This window comes from Ictalurus punctatus, chromosome 12 (assembly GCF_001660625.3).
Source record: "Ictalurus punctatus breed USDA103 chromosome 12, Coco_2.0, whole genome shotgun sequence".
Taxonomy (NCBI): domain Eukaryota; kingdom Metazoa; phylum Chordata; class Actinopteri; order Siluriformes; family Ictaluridae; genus Ictalurus; species Ictalurus punctatus.
Genome location: NC_030427.2, coordinates 11,522,959 through 11,545,369, shown reverse-complemented (window position 1 = coordinate 11,545,369; position 22,411 = coordinate 11,522,959). Strand labels below are relative to the sequence as shown.

General features: G+C 36.6%; 1 protein-coding gene across 2 annotated transcripts; it reads right to left on the bottom strand.

Moving 5' to 3' along the window:
- Positions 1-133: 133 nt before the first annotated feature.
- cyth4b (cytohesin 4b) lies at positions 134-22,211 on the bottom strand. 2 transcript variants are annotated; one of them, XM_053684804.1, is made up of 14 exons: positions 22,040-22,211; positions 16,621-16,731; positions 15,924-16,006; positions 14,920-14,984; positions 14,663-14,729; positions 12,230-12,348; positions 8,086-8,166; positions 7,614-7,726; positions 7,313-7,461; positions 6,743-6,854; positions 5,758-5,834; positions 5,592-5,663; positions 4,048-4,202; positions 134-1,568 (listed from the first exon to the last, which is right to left on the bottom strand). In XM_053684804.1, the coding sequence occupies exons 2-14, from the start codon at positions 16,655-16,657 to the stop codon at positions 1,487-1,489; spliced, it is 1,212 nt and encodes a 403-aa protein (XP_053540779.1). In that variant the 5' UTR covers positions 16,658-16,731; positions 22,040-22,211; the 3' UTR covers positions 134-1,486. The 2 variants fall into 2 exon arrangements, with proteins under 2 accessions (XP_053540779.1, XP_017337980.1); XM_017482491.3 differs by lacking the exon at positions 16,621-16,731.
- Between the last annotated feature and the right edge of the window lie 200 nt (positions 22,212-22,411).

Here is a 22,411-nt window from a genome sequence, read left to right as displayed (position 1 = left end):
TCCAGGCCTAGCTAGTATCAACTAACTAACTAGGCTAGCTTGTTATCTAGATTAGATTATTATTAGTAGTAACAACAAAGAAGAAATAAAGATGAAATAAAGGAAAATCAAGAGAAGACTTGATTGTATGCAGCCACAGATAAAGTGGGATGTCACATTGGAAACCGGTGAATGTCCCAAACATAGACATGTTGTTCTTTTTAATTTATATGTTTCATTGCAATGTTGGAATATTGGCAATGAAATATTTTCTATTCGTGACATAATTTTATTTATAAGAACTCACGTAGCATTTTCCACTAGCAGTTTGTCCTTCATGTTTGTTTTGCTTGCTTGCCCCCTCAACTTTTAACCTGATTGGCCAGAAAAAGTTGAACTATTTGGATTCCTCACTGTGACCCAAAAAAGCGACCACATTTCAACCCGTTGCTGGCAGCTTCCCATTGGCTTACATTTAAAACATGCAATATGTCAAATGATCTATCATTCTTTACAAATATAAATCTAGCAGAAATTGTTCATAAATTTTTATCGATTGACCTGGAGACAAGTCCAAAGGTTATGTCAATATTTACATATGTAATATATGTATTTAATATTGACCTCAACTGGCATTCCATTTTAAGTGTATTTACAGCCTAAAGCTTAAATTTCAGCTTAAAATTCATAATTGGGCACAACTGAAACACACCTGTTTTAGGCAAACTCCGCCCCATGTGTGTAACGTCTGAACAGCACTTACTGTACATTAGTAGTTACATCTGAGGTCTGAAAACTGATGTGTGTAATTTCTGTATTAAATCCTCACTGTGCGCTTAACTCTGGGTTTGGCTCTAAGTGATGAAATCAGTTCAAGTCTGTGTGTTAGGAGCCTACTATAAGTGTTATGATTTGAATAACATCTATACCATCACACCTATTTACATTGATTTGTTAGGAATTTGATTTTTAATCCGAAACAACAAGACAAGTGAGGTGATATCCAAACATCGAGCCATTAAATGAGCCAGTGTTAAGTGCTGGAGTATTCAACAAAGTCATCAGATTGGCTTGTGTGTGTAAAGAAAAAACACATTTCCTACACTGACAGTCTCGCTGAGGAGGCTTCATTTCCCACAATGAAAGCATTCATTTCAAAAAATCCAATATGGCTATTATTCCAAAATATCTTAAGACACCATGCAGGTCCATAAGACCAAAAATATAAAAGTACATTAATAATACTTCGATCTCAAAACTGCTTTCCCAAGGCCTTTAAATGACCTCTTTAAGCAATTTGATTGTAGGTCTTTAAAAAACTGCTGGTCATGCTACAAACTATTTGTTCCACACAAACAGCAGAGACAAAAAGAACTGCTTCTCTTCAGTTCCTGGTTATACACAGTGACGTGAGTAATGACTAAACATTTAGTCATTCTGTTCCTGCTACATGCAGACTGCAGTGTTTGTCACTTCTCATTCCACATCCCATGATGCACTGTTGTGGTCAGTCCTGTGGTGTTTGCTGTATGACTTTCTTCTTTCTGACTGAGACCAGGTCATAAAATGGATCCTTTGTGATGCTCGCCCTGTGGGTTATTAACAGAAAATACTTAGATCAATGTGTCAGTATTTTATTCATTAAAGTCAGAGTGTAGCCAAAATAACAATTACCAAAATAATTTTAACACATCAGCTTAACCCAACTGTAGTTTTTGGCTGAAGCTAAAAGGCTAATAATGCTAAAAACTAGGCTCAGGGATCCCTATAACTACAAGGTCAGCATCATGCAAACAGCTGAAAAAAAAAAGTGTCCCAATATTAAATGATGTATTTTGAAACATTAAGTATCAGCTGAGTCAAATTTGTATATTAGCTTTTGATAACTAATAAAACTGTACTTGAACCCTAGTTTATACCATATCAGTGAATACACTCAATAATAAGTTTCTATTATTCAACCAAATTGTTCTGTGCTTTAACTAACTATTGCAAAGTTCGCAATTTAGCTAGCTACCATGTAGCTAGCTAAAAGTATCAGGAATTGCTAAATTTTCCTCAGGTGTGCTAGTAAATTACTAAAAGAATGGATATGCAGAATTAAAATTGCACTTAGCAATTACTAACCAGCCAAACATCCATAGAAATATTGAAAAACATCAACATTATGTCACAACTCATGGACAGTTTCAACTCAAGATAGATCTAGCGAGCATGTAGCTAGCTAAAAACATCAGAAATGTCAATATTTACATCAAATGTACTGGTGAATTATTAAGAAAAGCCTACATACAACTAAAATTACACTATAATTATGCTTAGCTAACACCAACACCAAACATACATAGCTATACTGTGAAATACACACAGATTTACACTAATAGGTTTCTATTTTTCAACCAAGTTGTTCTGTACTTTACTATACACTGACTACGTTTACATGGACAGCAGTAATCTAATTATTGACCTTAATCTGAGTAAGGTAATAATGTGATTAAGGTGTTTACATGAGTCGCTTTTAGAATACTCCTGTCATGTTCCCGTTTTACATGTTTTAGAACATAATTAGATTAACAGCCCGCGTCATTACGTCACCGCGCCACGCCGTCCGACGTCCCTCCAGAATTTCACGTATCAACATACAGTTTGTGTTCGTTATGGGACCATATACAGTTTTGGGTGTTTTTATTTATTTATTTATTTTACGAACGCTTTAAGTGCAGTTAATTATTTGTCATGCTGTACGTGCTAATAGACAACTGCTTGAAGCGGTGGGTCCCAAATCGCGTAGTTACCGTCTATATAGTAGCCGAGATACATGTATTTTTCCCCACTTCAGGCCTATAGTAGGAAAGTATGCTATTTGGGACACAGCCGAACTCTCTTGTTCGCCGTAAAACATAAAACTGCCGTGTGTGATCGTGTCCTGTCGCAAAATGCGGTGAAAACTCCCACACGACCTTCATAATGTGATTAAGGTGTTTACATGTCACTACTACACATCCATAATGCGACTAAAACAGGAGTATTCCACATGTATTAATTAGATTATTGCTTACTTCGATTATGACCTTAATTAGATTAAGGTAAATAAAAATTGCTGTTTACATGGTAGTTTCTTAATTAGAGTATGGTCTTAATCGGATTAAGAGTGGATTATTGTTGTCCATGTAAACGCAGCTACTGAGAATAAGCTAGCTAATCACCGAGCCTAGCAATACATGGCAGCTAGCTAATAACATCAGAAATATCAATATTTTCCTCAGATTTGTTGGTAAATTATTTTTAAAAATATTAAATATAATTAAAACTGTACTATAATTACTGAGCAATGAACAAACCAAATGTTCATATGTTCACATAATAATTAGGTTTATATTCTTCACCAAAATTGTTCTATACTTTAGGTAAATTACACTGAGTATAAGCAGGCTAATACCAAGGCTAGCAATGCATGACAGCATCAAGAATATCAATATTTTCCTCTGATTTGTTGGTAGATTACTATGGAAATGCTACATACAACTAAAATTCCACTTAGCAATCACCAACAAACGTTAATATTGTGTCACAAATCATGAACAATTTCAACTCTTGAAGTCCTGAATACCACAAGGGACAGCCATTTAAATGGAGGCTTCCTGTAAATACAGTGTAAATACAGTAGATACAGCCCCATTTCTTGACTAAAAGTGACATCTGAGGAGAATATTTTGTTGCCACTTTTTTTTTTTTACTTTTGAAACCTTAAAGTAATTATAAGCTACACATAAGCTAGCTAATAACCAAAACTTTTTAGATAGCTAGCATGAACATAGCTAGCTAAAAGTATCAGGGATACCAATATTTCCTCAGATGTGATGGTAAATTACTAAGAGAGAGCTACATACAACTAAAATGTCAACTTTGTATCGCAACTCATGAACATATTTATGAGTTCACATAATTTCTGCAATCGCAAATTCCACAAAAGAGCAATTTAAATAGAATCTTCTGGTAAATACAGTAAACATAACACAATTTAAAGGTAGGAGTGGCATAAGACTATGAATCGAGGTGGTGTGAGACCTGATAGCTTCGATCCAGTCGTCTCTTTCTTCAGCTGTTGAAGCACAGATCATGTAGCTCTGATGTTTCCCTTCCACCACCCTTCCGTCTGTCTCTGTCTTGCATGCTTTGATCTTCTGTCCCTTACTGTTGGGGTTATACAGCTCCAGACAGTACTGAAAACACATGCACATACATATACATGGTGAGACAAATACACTCACTGACCATTTTATTAGGAACACCAATAATCCCTGTTCAATTATGCAGTTATCCAAACATCCAATCATGTGGCAGCACCACAATTCATACAGTCATGCAAATACAGCTCTATATCTTCAATTACTGTTCACGTCAAAGAGCAGAGTGGGAGGAAATCATGGCCTTCATGACTTTGACCGTGGCTTGTTGGTACCAGAAGGGCTGTTTTGAGTAATTCAGAAACTGCTGATATCCTGGGATTAATCACACACAACAGTCTCTCGAGTTTGCTCAGAATAGAGCAGAAAAAAAACACCACCCACTGAGCAGCAGTTCCACACAGTTACATTATGGCAGGTAATGCCTTGTTGATGCTTGTCTACACATCAACTAAGTGTCTTGTGTTCAGTAACTCAAATAACCACTCTTTACAACCGTGGTGAACAGAAAAGCATCTCAGAACACAATATGCTAAACTGTGAGGCTGATAGGCTACAACAGCAGAAGACCACATCAGGTTCCACTCATGTCAGCTGGGAACAGAAATCTGAGGCTATTATAAGCACAGACTCAAGAAAAGTTAGACCTCAAGGATGGAAAAAGATCACATTTTTCCAATATTCAACTATCTCGTTTAGGTGAATCTGTTACTTGCAAAATAGCAGTAACTCTGATGCAACTCAGGATGCACCACATTACCCAGTTGTTCACTATTTTCCTATAATATCATGTCCTCCTCATGCTTTATTCCATACCTATCCGAAAAGGGCTTATTGGCTCATACCAATCAGTGTGAGAACGTAATTTCATTGTTGGCAGAATCATTGCCATGGTTTTTGAGTATTTTTCACAGGAGGCATATGTGCAAAAGTCTGATTCACAGATCTCAAAAGGTTCAACGTAAATGATGTACTTTCCCTTACAGACACACAGAAACACAAACACATGAAATACAGTTATGCAATAACTAAAGTTCCAGCACAAAGCAGAAGCATCAATAGTTTCCAGAATCTAGAGTCTTCACTCCTCCAAGTGCAATTGATTATTCATTGATTAATCATTTACAGCATTTGGCAGACACCCTTACCCAAAACAACTTAGGTTTATCTCATTTATACAGCTGAGCAGTTGACGGTTAAGGGCCTGGGCCAAGGACACAACAGTGGTAGATTGGCAGTGCTGAGATTTGAACTCACAACCTTCTGGTGAATAGTTGAACATCTTAACCACTTTGCTAGCACTGCCCAAATAGTCACCACTACTACTGATTGACTCATCAATTAATCATAAGTATTCTCTGTCCTCCAAGGCATGACTGCAAAGATGTCAACATATCTGTTCTTTCAAACTGCCTGTGACCTCACCGGTTTGCGTGTGTAGTTGACTTCTCTGACGCAGAGGTTCTCTAGAGGAATGATCCCCCTCGGTTCTTTGTCCTACAAGCCAAACATTCGATGAGTTTTCTGGATTTAATGAAGGTTAAGATGATGTTGAAGATACCATAACAAACATATATGAATATTTACTCACTGCGGTGTATTCAAAATAGTAGAGACAGTTATCAGTCAAGATGAACCATCTCCTCTTCCATGTCTTCACTCTTCCTCCTGCAGCCCAAGCACAGTCATATATCACAGTATGCTCAACACAACTCGACTGTATGTATGTAACAGCTAAGTAAGAAATACTGTAAACATTCTGTTATAGGAAAATAATCAACAATAGGGTGATGTGATGTGGTCTGATGTTAAAAATTTAGTTACTGTTTCCACCCTGAAGATTACTTTTCAGGGTCATCCTGGAAAATTACAGAATTCCTCTTATAACACATCATAACATGACCAGTCAGATTAGAGAATTCAGCAGTGCTGTGGTATAATATAATCATAATACACTCTCATAAACAGTTATTTCTTTACTCATACTAAACTACAGCATACAGATGCAACTCAAAAAATTAGAATATCGTGGAAAAGTTAATTTTTTCCAGTAATTTAATTCAAAAAGTGGAACTTTCATATATTCTGGATTCATTACACATAAAGTGAAATATTTCAAGCCTTTTTTTGTTTTAATCTTGATGATTACGGTGTACAGCTCATGGAAATCAAAAATAAAGAATTTATAATACAGAAATGTCGACCTTCTGAAAAGTATGTTAATTTATGCACACAATACTTGGTCAGGGCTCCTTTTAATTAGCTGATTAGAGCTCTTCTCAGGTCAAGATTTCTGTATTATAAATTCTTTATTCAAATATTTTGAGAGACTGGATTTTTGATTTTCATGAGCTGTTAGCCATAATCATCAAGATTAAAACAAAAACGGCTTGAAATATTTCACTTTATGTGTAATGAATCCAGAATATATGAAAGTTCCACTTTTTGAATGAAATTATGTGAAAAAACTATTTTTAGATAAAAAATGTAAATTGGGGGAAAAAAAACTTTTCCATGATATTATCATTTTTTGAGATGCACCTGTAATATATTAAGTAAAAGCTAGACGTAATTACCCAGTTTGAGAAGCCAACCTTCCCGGTCCGGGTTGAAAAAAGTGTGTGTCAGATCGTTCCCATCATCCTCTGGGATTTTGAATGGCTCATTTCGTATGCTCTCGTACAGCTTCTGTGGGGAGAGGTGACAAAAGAGGAACAAAAGAGGGTATGGAGAAACTCTCTGATGCCAAAGATTCATTCCAATACTTAATCTGAATGCTCAGTGAGAACTTAAATTTTCATTCTGAAAATATCATGATATTGTGTTAAAAACCAAAATAAGGGACTAATATGCTGTTTATCTCGAAAAAGATAATAATCTAGTACTGTATATTGTCAATATGTGTGGCGTGTGGCAGTCTGATGTCAGAAAACCCATGGAGACACAGTGAGAACATGTAAAACTCACAGACAGTAATATGAGTACAACTGGTAAAGTAGTATTTCTGCTAGTCAAAACTGCATCTTTTGTTATCCGTCACCCTTACCATTTCCTCATTAAATCATTTTCATTTCCTTTTTTTTTTTTTACATGTAAGTTGTATGTGGCCTGACAGAGCTGAGTGTGGTTGGGTGATTGGCTCTGACCGTGAGAAGCTCATTGGGAAGATCTTCGCCATTGTTGATGCCTCTGTTCATACTGATGAAGCGCTCTAGCGTGGTCTTGTCCTTCACGTTGGGATTGTGCAGGCTGGTGTTCAGCATGATAATGGCAAATGAGAGGATGTAACAGGTGTCTGAAAATAGATTACATACATTTGTGATCAGTTTTTTTCCGCTTTGGTATACTATACAAACTCTAGAGCAAAATGGATGCTGGGATCTTTCGGGGGCTTTTATTGTCACTCACATTCCCTATATAAAATAAATTTAAAAGATTTTTGCTCACCAGTGGACTGGAAGACGTCTGGATTACATTCACAGTAGCGAGTGGCAAAGGCCTCCATCATGCGGTCAATCTTTTGCGCCTCACCAGGAAGGCGGAAACTCCACAGGAATTGCCTGAAAGACACAGAAGTCTTTTATAAGTTTCTTATGTAATTATAAGTTTAGACTTTATATCAACATATGAATATTATCAGTATACTATAAGTAAAATCTTGGCATATTGCTCAGGTATAAGAGCTATGAAAAACTTTGGGATGTGTTGTTATTAGAAAATAATTTATTTCTGCGTGGTAACAGTAAACCTGCTTTGCATCAGGCCACATCACACCATCCAGTGGTTGAATATTTTCCTATAACATTCCCTGTCATCTTTTATTCCTCGTATCACAACAATTTGCCAATGCTAATAATTTGTTTTAATTATAAAATGTATTCAACCAACATGTTTAAATGATTAAAAATCCGATCCTAACCTCAGTGCTTGGACAAGGTTGAGGTCTGAAAACTCATGAAGTTCCACAAAAGCTTTTAGGATCTGGAGGTGCATATCCTCTCTGTGGAGGTTGAAGAGATTGTATCATATTTACACCATACCAGCAACATTGTGCATATCACAAATCAAAATATCAAACACAAAGTTCATGAAAAATCCTAAAATCTTAACACAGTAGGAAACTTGTCATTAGTAGTAATGTAACAATGTTCTATTTGTTCTTAGAGCTTGATGCTAATGTAGCCAAAAAGTAATGGAACTCAGATTGTAATATACAGGGTATGCCAAAAGGCTCCATACATAAGGGAAATTAACAATTATTAATAAAATGTCTTCCAACGTTTTTCATATTTAGTTTATATAATTTTTTCAGACAGCCTTTAAGAATGCCTTTGACAAATGAATAACATATTGAAATCATTCTCATGGCTGGATCGGGAAGACATCGCAAGGTTGTGATGGACTTTAACAGGAAACATGGCAAGCACATCACACACAATACTGTTGCCAAACTTATTAACACATTCAAAAAGACTGGAAGTGTTGCTGACCAACTGAGAAGTGGATATCCATGAACATCCACTGACGAAGGCACAACCAGCACAGTGCTATTAGTCCCCTATTTATGGAGATTTTGGGATAACTTGTAGTACTACTTTGAGATTTGTAAATATAGTTGTCGTTTTGTTTTTTGTTTTTTCAAAACAATGACTTGTCTAAATGTCATATGAAGCAAGTACAGTGTCCTCCACTAATATTGGCACAACTGGCAAATACAAGCAAGCAATGGTGTGAAAAATTGTCTTTACTGTTTAACCTTTTAATCTTTTGTTTAAAAAAAATCACAAAAATACTCTGCTCTCATGGATATCAAAGAATTGCAAGCACAACACAGGTTTATATAAAAAAAAAAACTTTGATAAGTATAGGTGTGCAACAATTATTGGCACCCCTGTAAATTCATATGAGGAAAATGTATTTGAAGTATATTCCCATGATTATTTACAATTTTTTAGTATACCTGTGTGATTAGAAACAGGAAATTATTCAACCATGACTTCCTCTTTCACAGGGGTATAAATATGAGGCAACATATTTAAGGCCAAATTCCCTTAGTGATTCATAACAATGGGCAAGACCAAGGAATATAGCTGTAATGTTCAGCAAAAGGATTTTGAACTTCACAAAATGGGAAGTGGCTATAAGAAAATAGCAGAAGCATTGAAAATGCCCATTTCCACCATCAGGGCAATAATTAAGAAGTCCCAGTCAACTGGGAATGTTATGAATCAACCTGAAACTGGACTTGTGTCTATATTGTCTCAATACACTGTGAAGAGGATGGGTTGAGTGGCCAAAAAAGGTCTTGGGATCAGAAAGTCTCCAAAACTACAATCCGAAGTCACTTACATCACCACAAGTTTTTTGGAAGGGTTTCAAGAAAAAAGCCTCTACTCTCATCCAAAAACAAACTTAAGCATCTTCAGTTTGCTAGACACTACAGGAAATTCAAAAAGGATCGGGTTCTATTATCAGATGAAACCAAAATAACGATTTTTGGTAATAAACACCAGAGGTGGTTTTGGCGCACACAGAGACGTAGCCATATGGAAAAGTACCCCATGCCCACGGTTAAATATAATGTGTCTCTTTAATGTTTTGGGGCTGTTTTTCTGCCAAAGGACCTGAACATTTTGTTAGGATTCATGGCATCAAATATCAACAGATATTAAGTGAAAACCTGACTGCCTCTGCCAGAAAGCTTAAAATGGGCCATGGTTGGATTTTCCAGCAGGACAATGATCCAAAATATTCAACAAAATCAACACAAAAATGGTTTACTGATCACAAAATCAAGGTCCTGCCATGGCCATCCCAGCCCCCTGATTTGAACCCCATGTGGGGTTAACCAAAGAGGAAAGGCCACCAGCATGAACTTGAAATTTGAATGATCTGGAGAGATTCTGTATGGAGGAATTGTCTCAGATCCCCTCGCCATGTATTATCCAACCTCATCAGGCATTATAGGAGAAGACTCAGAGCTGTTATCTTGGCAAAGGGAGGTAGCACAAAGTATTGTCTAAAAGGGTGTGAATAATTCTTGCACCCCTCACATTTTTGTAAATATTTGATTATATCTTTTCATGTGACAACACTGAAGAAATGACACTTTGCTACAATGTAAAGTAGTGAGTGTACAGCTTGTATAACAGTGTAAATTTGCTCTCCCCTCAAAATAACTCAACACACAGCCATTAATGTCTAAACCGCTTGCAACGAAAGTGAGTACACTCCGAATTGGGCCCAATTAGCCATTTTCCCTCCCCGGTGTCATGTGACATGTTAGTGTTAAAAGGTCTCAGGTGTGAATGGGGAGCAGGTGTGTTAAATTTGGTGTCATCGCTCTCACACTCCCTCATACTGGTCACTGGAAGTTCAACATGGCACCTCATGGCAAAGAACTCTCTGAGGATCTGAAAAAAAGAATTGTTGCTCTACATAAAGATGGCCTAGGCTATAAGAAGATTGCCAAGACCCTGACACTGAGCTGCAGCACGGTGGCCAAGACCATACAGCGGTTTAACAGGACAGGTTCCACTCAGAACAGGCCTCGCCATGGTCGACCAAAGAAGTTGAGTGCACGTGCTCAGCATCATATCCAGAGGTTGCCTTTGGGAAATAGACGTATGAGTGCTGCCAGCATTGCTGCAGAGGATGAAGGAGTGGGGGGTCAGCCTGTCAGTGCTCAGACCATACGCCGCACACTGCATCAAATTGGTCTGCATGGCGGTCATCCCAGAAGGAAGCCTCTTCTAAAGATGATTCACAAGAAAGCCCGCAAACAGTTGGCTGAAGACAAGCAGACTAAGGACATGGATTACTGGAACTATGTCCTGTGGTCTGATGAGACCAAGATAAACTTATTTGGTTCAGATAGTGTCAAGCATGTGTGGCAGCAACCAGGTGAAGAGTACAAAGACAAGTGTGTCTTGCCTACAGTCAAGCATGGTGGTGGGAGTGTCATGGTCTGGTGCTGCATGAGTGCTGCCGGCACTGGGGAGCTACAGTTCATTGAGGGAACCATGAATGCCAACATGTACTGTGACATACTGAAGCAGAGCATGATCCCAGCATGTATTCCAGCATGATAATGACCCCAAACACACCTCCAAGATGACCACTGCCTTGCTAAAGAAGCTGAGGGTGAAGGTGATGGACTGGCCAAGCATGCCTCCAGACCTAAACCCTATTGAGCATCTGTGGGGCATCCTCAAACGGAAGGTGGAGGAGCACAAGGTCTCTAACATCCACCAACTCCGTGATGTCGTCATGGAGGAGTGGAAGAGGACTCCAGTGGCAACCTGTGAAGCTCTGGTGAGCTCCCTGCCTAAGAGGGTTAAGGCAGTGCTGGAAAATAATGGTGGCCACACAAAATATTGACACTTTGGGCACAATTTGGACATTTTCACTTAGGGGTGTACTCACTTTTGTTGCAAGCAGTTTAGACATTAATGGCTGTGTGTTGAGTTATTTTGAGGGGACAGCAAGTTTACACTGTTACACAAGCTGTACACTCACTACTTTACATTGTAGCAAAGTGTCATTTCTTCAGTATTGTCACATGAAAAGATATAATCAAATATTTACAAACATTTGAGGGGTGTACTCACTTTTGTGAGATACTGTATATTTAACAAAGATATATTTTTTGGATAAACCTGTGTTGTTGTTTTTTGCAGTTGTTTGATATCCATGAGAGTACCAGGGCAAAACTGAAGAAGAAAAATTGGACATAAACACGTATGGGCAAATCAAATACATTTGGGGAAAAATGTATGAAATGCACTTTGTAGATGTACTTTTATAGATACGGAAAAGGATGATGATGATAACAGACCTTAATATATCAATTATTTATGAAAAAATACAAATCTTTCTAAATTTAATTTCACAACTAGGTCTGATGTTCAATAACTCTAGGAGTCACAATATTTATAGAAAGTTATTTTTATGGTAGAAGTTGACAAAAATGTGGCTACAGGTTCTACCAGGAAAATATTTAAAAACATACTCTTTGTGCCTTTCTAGTGAATACTGTAATTAATAAAAGGTTGACGCATTACCTTTCTCCCAGGAAGTCTCCTATTGCAGTCTTATTGAGACCTTCTTCTTTATAGAGGAACTCAGCAATGCTTTGGGGCTTCCACTCCAGCAGGTTATTTTCCACCAGGTAATTGACCCCCTGCAATAATAGACAGATAAGCCTGTTCTGAAACATGCTGAGACATACTGACTCTGAGCTTGTTTTTGCACAACAAAAATTATGTTGTACAACCAAAACTATGATGTAACATCTGTACAATTTGTCTTTGATGTCTCTGGGCTCTTCGTTTTTGTTGTCACTCTCTGTAACTACATTGCACTTGTTTCTGGCCAGTCAAAAAAAAAAAAAAAAGCATTTTTGGCTCCTTGTTTGGGATTGGATTTGGATTAAACCAAAATGACTACATACTGATCATAACCGCCTGATCACTTTTAAAATTAGTGGTGATACACAAAACATAAAATGGCTCATTGACCATATTTGCAGAGGCCTGAGTTTAAATACTAATGAGTAAAGAAATGACTGTCACTGCATAAAACCAATGTCGGATGTAGAGAAACCCCCAACTCCTCAGAAGTCCAGAGTCCCAAAGTGTAAAATGCAAGTTAAGTACAGAGTTTCAAGCTGTACAGTTCATGTTTACTGCAGAGTATCAAGCCATAGAGACGAGTTGAGTCCAGAGTCCAGAGTGTCAAGCTGTAGAGTCTGAGTCAAGTCCAGAGTACTAAGCTATAAAGTCTGGGTCAAGTCCAGAGTTCCATGTGGTAGAGCCAAGTCAAATCTAGAGTCTCCAGCTTTAGAGTTTGAGCTGTATCTACAGTCCTAAGCCATAGAGTCAAAATTGAGTACAGAGTCTCAAGCCATAGAGTCTGTGTTGAGATCAGAGTCTCAAGTCGTAGTGTCTGGGTCAAGTCCAAAATTTCCAAGTGGTAGTGCCAAGTTGAGTTTATTGCCCCAAGCTGCACACGCAGAATCAAGTCCAAAAATCCAAATTGTAGAGTCCAGTCGAGTCTAGAGTCCCAAGCAGTAGAATCTGAGGGAAGTACAGATTCCCAGACTGTAGAATCTGAGTCCAAAAAGGCACAAATCATTTTGTAGGGCTTAAAATGATTCTTAATGAGTCAGGTAACAAGTCCTATACTATGAGTCCAAGTCAAGTCTAGAGTCCCAAGCTCTAGAGTCGTGTGCCCCCATCTCTGCTTATCCTAGTTAGATGTTGGTGGTCTACCTAATTTCTGCAATCTTCTAAGTCTTGGACACAACAGAGATGGATTTTCTCCTCTGAGCATACAGTTTATGCCGATTTAACTACTCATCATTTAACTAATTCTGTTGTTCACGGTCAGCACATTTAAAGATCCTGAAGGAACTAGATGTCCACACTATAATATACTTCCTGTTTAGTTTACTCTAGGTTTAGTTTACTGTATGTTTAGTGATTGGTATCATATGATCAAGCTTAGGAAATCATATGAAGTAGCACCAACAATCATGCTGAGCCTGAATCATGTAATTCAGTAAAAAAAATAATAATAATAATAATGTGAGTCTAGGAACTCCAGCATTATGCATTTGGTAAGTCAGTAATTAAGTACTCTGTTATGCTTCCTTAAATCTTCTTAAGTCCCCTGTGACTCTGATTGTTCTCTGGAAAAATGCATACACATACAGCAAAAGTGGAAGTTTGTGTATGTGATGACACAGAATTCTGTTGTCTCTCAAAGGTCCAGAAAATTTGCTGCATTGTCTTTGGCAATTTGCTACCAATACATAAGACAGACAATCCCACAGGCCATTGCTTGAGGTGATACAACACTGGCTTTGTTTCCAAAAATAACAAGAAGCTCAGGAACTATATATGAAGAACTGCATGTACATTAAAAAAATGCTAATTAAGGATCATAAAAAGCAGTGCTTAAATTCTCTGGCTTAAATTTGAACAAATTATTGTTAGCCCATTGAATCATAACACAAAAAGAGTTTGTTTGTTTCTGCTTGCCAGAGTTAGCTTTGCTGCGAAAGTCATCCTTCTGAAAACCACACTTGTTCAAAATGAAAAACCACAGCACCATTAAAAAAAAATCACCATAAGATGTGGCTCTTCCGTTTCTATCTTTCAGATGCTACCTTTTTGCTATCAGCATACTATTACCCATGCTGTAAAGCAAGTTCATTTTTAAATATCAACACTAGTGGTTTGCCATGGCTACATGTTCCAGGATTTTAAGCCTTTGTGAGTAACCTTTTTTGTTTTAAAATAAACAAGACTGCAAGCTCAGATCATTATCAAAGTGTCATCTAGTCAAAGCTGAAAGTTGAACATTTCTTTGGTTTCCCCTGCAGACCCAGTGGAGGTAACATTTACGATAATCTGTACCTCAAGGTCACTGAAGCATTCAGTCATTCAATTATACTTGATGAAGGTCAACATTAGGTGGTGATAAAAATTTACCTTTTTTGGGTCCATGTTGAATTTCTTCTTGCCGCTAGAAATCTGCTTACCTCTCTCGTGGATTTTGCTGTAATAAAAAAAAAATGACTGAAAAATGAGCCGCTTTCAGAATATTTACAACTGTGTCAAAAACTGACGAGTGAGAGAAGCATAATGTAATAACAAAAATTATTTATGACGATATGTGATGTAACATTCACATTTGTCCTGAGTTCTTTTTTTTTCATGTCAGAAGAGAAGGCTGGATGTTCACTCACTTCTCTTCTGTAGACTCAAAGTCCTGAATTTCGGCCATCACACTCTCGATCTCCCACTTCAGCTTCTGCAAAAACGTTTCACCACAGTTGACACACTGTTACTCACTCACTTACACACACAAGATGCAGCATGGAAACAGCACCGTTGATACCAAGATACAAGTTATTGTGGCAACTGAGGAAATGAGAACTGACTAAAAGACTCAAATAAAACTAAAATAAATAAATAAATAAACAAATAAATAAACACAAAAGATTTTAAGAAACTATCAAGTCAAGAAAAAAAAAACATTGTCAACAAAAATAAAGGTTTTGTTGACAATTTAGACATAAAACCACATGTTCTTTTTACATTTTTATTCAGTTGTTAAAAAATAAACAGCAAGGGGAAAGTACAGCAAGTTTGGTCATGAACATGGTGTAGCAAGCGCGTGGCGTGACACAATCATCTAAGTGATTGTGCACTGCACTTTTACACTACTGGTGTAAAATACTGATATTACCAATGTTATATGTATATGTTTAGTGCTCCAAATATCCGTATTTGTATCTGCATTCAGATTTAAACCAGAAGTGGGCATGCCCTAAACTGGAAGGTTTAAAATGTACAGTAGAAACACCACCACAGTCAACATGGTGTGGGAATTCTAGCTATGACAGTTCCTCAACCTCAGCTACATCACTCCAGTTCATAATTGGTCTCAACTAGAGACATGTGCATGGGACTGGTTTATTTTCCCACTCGCATTTATTATTTTTTGTTTGTACATGCTTGCAATATTTTTAAATATTTCAAAAATATGAACAAGTTAATAGCCTTATTTAAATCAACAAATTATTAGTAAATGCTGGTAGTTCCTCATGCAACACATAGAAAAACAATGTATGATAGAAGCCAAAGTATTAGTAGCAAATACTCTCTTCGTGTGATTTATGGTAATGTAATTAGTTATGCTTGAAACAACTGCACCAGCAAACAGTAAAGCCACAAGTTACATTAGTACCTGAATGTCAGCCAGAAGGTCCTGCTTGTGCAGCTTTAGGTTTTCAATCTCAAGCTGTTCCTCTGGCGAGAAATCAGCAGACACTAAAATAGTCACACAGACACACACACACACACACACACACACACACACCAAATACATTACCTCATTGCCATATAGCTAATGCCATTTTCACTGCTAAGCTTCCAAGGTATTATTCTGAAGCTAAAATGAGGTCTGATGTAATCTGAGTATCCTAATTGCCCAAAAATGATTGGGAAAACTGAATATCAGACTGAAACTGTAAACTACAAGTGGATTTATTCTTCTCAACTTATTTCATTTTTGTGATATGGCAATCATTCTTGGTTGGTTAAAACATCTGCACTGGTAACTGGTACTGAAATCTGTCACACATATGGTTCAGTGCTGTGAAAAAGTATTTGTCCCATCCTGATTTCTTCTGTTTTTGTCTATATCCCATACTAACTAGTTTTAGATCTTCAAACGAAATACAACATAAAACAGAGGCAACTGGAGTAAACACAATACAGTTTTGATTTGTTTTTTTATTGAAGAAAATAAAAAGTCATCCAACACCTATCACCAATGTGAAAAACTAATTGCCCCCTTAAACTTAAAATCTGGTTGTGCCACCTTTAGCAAAAATAACTGCAACCAAACACTTCCGATAACTGGAGATCAGTCTTTCACTTACTTCTAGGACTAGGCCTTACTCCAATGCTTTGGATCATTGTCTTGCTGCAGAATCCAGTCACTTGAGTTTCAACTTACAGACTGAAGACCGGACATTCTCCTTTAGGATTTTCTGGTAGAGAGAAGAATTCATGTTTCCCTCAATTATTGCAAGTTTCTCAGGCCCTGAAGCAGCAAAGCATCCCAACGCATCACACTTCTACCACCATGCTTGACCATAGGTATGATGTTCTTTTAGTGGAAATCTGTGTTTGGTTTACACCAGACATAATAGGACCCCGGTCTTCAAAACAGTTCCACTTTCGACTCATCAGCCCACAGAACATTCTCCCAAAAGGTTTGAGGATCATCAATGTGTGTTTTGGCAAATTTCAGATTAGCCTTAATGTTCTTTTGGGTTAGCAGTGGTTTTCGCCTCTCCACTCTTCCACTGAATGCCATTTTTGCCCAGTGTCTTTCTGATACTGGAGTCATCACCATTGACCTTTATTGGTGCAAGAGGGGCCTGTAGGCCCTTCTTCTTTTGTGACTTGGTGGGAAGGTTCACTACTGTGCTGAGTTTTTCCATTTGGAGATAATGGATCTCACTGTGGTTCTTTTGAGTCTCAGAGCCTTTGAAATAGCTTTGTAACGTTTCCCAGACTGATGTTTTTCAATCACCCTCTTCCTCATCATTTCTGTATTTTCTTTTAATTTTGGCATCGTGCATGACTGGGTAAGACCTTTTAACCAACTTCATGCTATTGAAAAAGTTATATTTAAGTGTTAATTTGATTGAATAGGGCTGGAATTAATCAAGCCTGGTTGCGTCTAGTCCAGCTGAAACTCATTATGAATGTAGTTTCTTAGATTTGGGGAATTAGTAACTACAGAGGCAAATACATTTTCACATGGTACGGTATTGGATAATTTTATTTTTTTGCTTCAAAAAATAACTATCATTTAAAAACTTTATTTTGTGTTTACTCGGGTTGTCTTTGTTTTATCTTATATTTTGTTTTAATTTCTGAAACTATTCAGTATGAGATATACACTAAAACAGAAGAAATCAGGATGGAGCAACTACTTTTTCACAGCACTGTACTTTAATGACCCAAAAGGACAGTAAAGACTTTATTTTATGTGAGGTGGTATCTCTTAGTATTGCACTTTTTTAAGAAAGACATATCTTAATATCATAACAAAAACATTTGCTATAAACAATCATTCCCTCAACAGATTCTCTTTTCTCCTTCTTTTGCAAAAACCATAATGTCGAAGAGTTTCAAAACTGAAGAGTTTCCCATGTCAGAAAATCTTAAAGTTACAGCTTTATCTAAAAATAATAATAAAAAAAAAGCCTGTCAAAATACTGAAAATTTCACCATATCAACAATTAAACACACTTTTTGAAAATCTGTTTATGCGAGGCATCCACCTTATAAGTCAAATGCAAATCGTATAGCTATAGTTATATAGCATGTCTATAGCTATAAAGTTTATAGCCTCAACAGTAGTTCTCTGGAAATCCTTAGATTTTGTCATTTCCAACCACAGAAACTTAACCACTAACCACTGAGCTATTACTTTCACCAGCGTTTTAGCAAATGTAGGCATAAAAATGTTCTCTGGAACTTTCCCATCTCTCATATGGCTGAATAATGATTTTGGACTAGATAAACACTGGAACCTTGGAGTCACAACTAATCATTTTGGGCACAACAGAACCTTAAACCAAAAAAATCAGCTGCCCCAAAAATTATATATCTGTAGATTCATATGTCTGTAAACACTCAATAAGTCATCTTCAACACATACGAATACATGTTTTTCTCTTCCTGTATTCAATATGTTTAGATGTTTGCATGTGGTCACATGTGTTGGGTTTGTGTGTGTGTGTAAAGGGTGGAGCTGACAAATGTCTTCTCAAAAAAAGGCAATGTTTTTGTCCTTTCAGTGTATCAGCACTTATTGGGAAAAAAATATGCCTGTTAGCAAGATGGCATCTTTTTATGTACCTAGCTCCCTGAGTCCTCAGATCCTTGGTCCTGCAAAGGTTAGAATTCTACCTCATTTAAAACACCATATTTGACTCAACAAAGCCTTTATCAGCTGAATTTGGTGTTATAAAAGGGAAATGGCCAACCCAAAATTTGATGCTCCTGTTATTTATGAACAAATAGTATAAATAGTAAGCATTTCGCTTGCTGTGTAACATCACCAGCTTCTGATTGGCTGGTACTGTATGTCCGTTATATTTTCTCTTCTAATGTAGCTAGTTATGTTCCTGGACATGCCAATTTTTTTGAAGATGCAGAACACAAACTAGGAATTCAACCAAAAGCCATGTGGCAGCAAAAAAAATTAATAAATGCACTCAAATTCACTTCTTGAATATTTTCTGTGGTCATACTGTATCTGTGTTATTTGTAGCCCAGACTAGCTATCATTATGTGGAACAGGAAATGGTTGTGGTTATGTTGTCAAGGTATCTTGTCTACTATTTAGACAACAGGTGAGTGTGAACAGTATGTAAAAAATAAATAATAAATAAAATGATTTTTTTTTTTTTAAATGAACCTTTTACATAAATAATTTTTGGAACAAATATTTTTTAAATTATAATTTGCATTATTTACCCACTTGTTATTCCTTCACCCCTTTGTCAGTATGCTTCAAAACTGGAATACCATAAAGTCAGTGACCACAAACCAGTGGCAAAAGATCTACAGTAAGATATTCATGCTAGGAAATTCAGAGTGCAGGAGACAAAGGAGACAAAGGAGTGTAAGCCATATTGAGATTCTGCAGTTTTTTTCCTTTATCTGTACATGAGCTTTAAGGTCTTGCATAGTGGTTTAGAGGTCTTCAACTGGTGGAAGTATTTCAGCTGAATACTGGCCAATAAACATTTAAAAAATACCCAGATTCAATGATTCTAGTTTTCAAAACATTAACCATTGTGTCTTCTGTAACAATTCTTTGTTGTGGCTTGTTGCAGCTAATCACAATGATTTGTCTAAATTATTTAGCTAAAGTGTCTGAACTAACAACATTGCTTGTTTTGGGAAAAAAAAAATCTGAAACAAAAACAGAATTGTTAGAGAATTCTGCATAGTAGTTGTTTATCCGGACCCTGGAATACTCCACGAATACCCCTGCTCTAGATGCTATTCTGTACACTCCGAAAATGGGAACTAAACTGTACCTTACCTTATCATTGGGCTGATACCCTTACCTATTGTACCTTTGATATGTATATTTTGGAATATGATGTATAAAAGTTTAGACCATTACTAAACAACCTTTTACAGTAAATCGTTATAAGGTACACTATGGATCTTTCTAAGTAAAACTATATTAAAAGGTGTATGGTTGATGGAATCACCCCAGAAACAAGGAATGGTACACTGTCGTACCCCTTTTCTCTGAGAGTGTGCAGGACCATGTCATAATGCATACAATGCTTACATACACCTTATCAGCTACTAATCAGGCTGATCAGGGATCCAGACAATGTAGTCAAAAAAATCCCTTCAAGCACTATATCTGACAGATGCTTTATCCAAGCAACTTGAGATCTTATATCTTGTGATACATTTCCAGTGGAACATTGGAGGTTAACAAGGCTCAGTAAAAAAAATCCATGAGTCCTGCATTTCCTTGGCAAATCTGGGATTTGAGCTGATCACTAGTTCAGATTCTCAAGTACTGAGGCACCATGCCATTAAATCAAGTGATTCTGTGTTTTAATAAACACTCCCATGTCTCTATATGGCAACATTTCTGGTCAGGGTTGCGGTGGATCTGGAGCCTATCACAGGAACACTGGGTGTGAGGTGGGAATACACCCTGGATGGTATGCCAATTCGTTGCAAACACACATTCACACACTCATTCACAACTATGGGCAAGTTTAGTCGCCAACCAACAAGTTGGGGGAAACTAGCCAACCTGGAGGAAACTAATATGGACATAACATGTAAAACTCCACACAGATAAAACAACATAGCCTCTCAATTGAACCAGGGAGCTACAGAGGCAGCAATGATAGCCACTGTGCCACTATACCACCAAACCCATTTGCTTTCTTTAACTTTACCTTAACTATCCAGAGAACCAGTGACAAATTACTAAAATGAAAAGGGCTAAAAATAAATAAATAAATAAATAATAAAATAAAAAAGTTCAAATTTCAAGTTCATTATCAAAAGTATTATCACACATTAAACCCTTTTATGCATAAATTATTTAAAAATATACAGTAACTAGATTATTTAGATGTCTTTTCTATTATATATAGTACATAGATTTTCTATGTGTAGGAATTCCATGAATAAAAAGCAATAAAATGGTATACCAGAAAATAAAAAAATCTTCCAAAGTGTTGATTAACAAGACATTTTGGCATTATTGTTTAAAACATTTAATTTTGATGACCATAAATGATTGAAAATATTTAAACCTTTTTTTTATTCTTCAAAAAAAAAAAAAAAAATTAATTGGTATCTAACACTGTTTTTTAACTTAATTTGTTGTTTTGTATATAAGGTTTCTAGAGATATACCAGAGACATGCTGCACTGAGAAAGGTAAAAATAAATAAATAAATAAATAAATAATAAGCTAGAAGGAAACTAGAAAGGATAATTGCCTTGAGCACCAGAAATCAGCATCATGATGTACTTAGCATCATGATGTTAAGTTAAATAGCTATAATGGTCTAAAGTAGTGGTCTCAAGTGAGGTGATCTATTTTCCTAAAAAAATAATAACCTTAAATTGAAAGTAAAGTGGACAGTAAACTTGAAAAGGTTAAGATATTCAAACATATAACAGTTGCATCAGTCTTTCTGAGTGTGAAATACAGATATTCTCTAATAACTTGTAAGCTCCAATAACCTTTGCCTTAATTTCTACCCTGTATCTTCCAGATGTCAAATAGTAGCAGGTCTAGATGATATGATGTATTGTAATCAGGATCATTTATTTTGACCTATTAAGGGTTATACCAACTGAATACGATTTCATCACTTAAACATCTACAATCTACACTAATTTGCCAGTTAATTAGATAATTACATATTTATTACCTAATAACCTTAAAGCTCACAGTCGTCCATTTTAACAGCTCTTGGGCATGCAGTTCACAATGCTGTGCTTTCTCTAAGGAAATAAATCTAATACAATATGACTAATACAAGTCATATGAACTTTACCAAATCCTTCATGCACTGAATCTGGTCGTCCATGAGATCTCCAGCACTGGCATTTAAATCCAATGGTGTGATTGGCTGAGAAAAAGTCATGATGAATGGATATCTACTCAAGCTTTTCCACTGATTGAGACCATTATGGTGGGCCAACTGTATAATGTCAATTTCCTGTTTAAGCTCTACAAACACTACCACAACCTCAAACAAAGATTTAAACTTTTACTCACTCAGTTGACAGCTCTCCATTTTCAGCCCACTGCTCTCTTCTATAAAACGTGTATATAAATATCCTAGCACTCTGATTTCAGATCCTCTAGGATTTTAGCGATACATCAAAACACTGCATGCTTCAGTCATCTCTGAGGGTGAGAAGATGAGAATTACTGCCGCAAACGCCTGTCTGTTAGTTCCTCTATGAAAGCTGTTGGGTTGCCAGATTGAAAATTTTCAATACCACTTTCATTATAACATCCACCCAAGCAACCAGAATGAACCATAATTATGTACGTTATCTAGTGTAGATTATATCTAGATTCCTCTTATTATCATTAAAATGAACTAAATAACCAGTTATCTGGCAACTCTAATAATGAAAAAAC

Bases quoted from the DNA above. Each gene is read 5' to 3' on its own strand.
- cyth4b (XM_053684804.1), bottom strand. From the start codon at position 16,657: ATGATCCAAAGCATTGGAGTAAGGCCTAGTCCTAGAA. The intron at 12,349-14,662 runs GTAAATTTTTAT...CTATTATTGCAG, and splicing joins TCAACATGGACCCAAAAAAG to GGGGTCAATTACCTGGTGGA. The intron at 5,664-5,757 runs GTGAGTAAATAT...TTTGGCTTGTAG, and splicing joins ACTATTTTGAATACACCGCA to GACAAAGAACCGAGGGGGAT.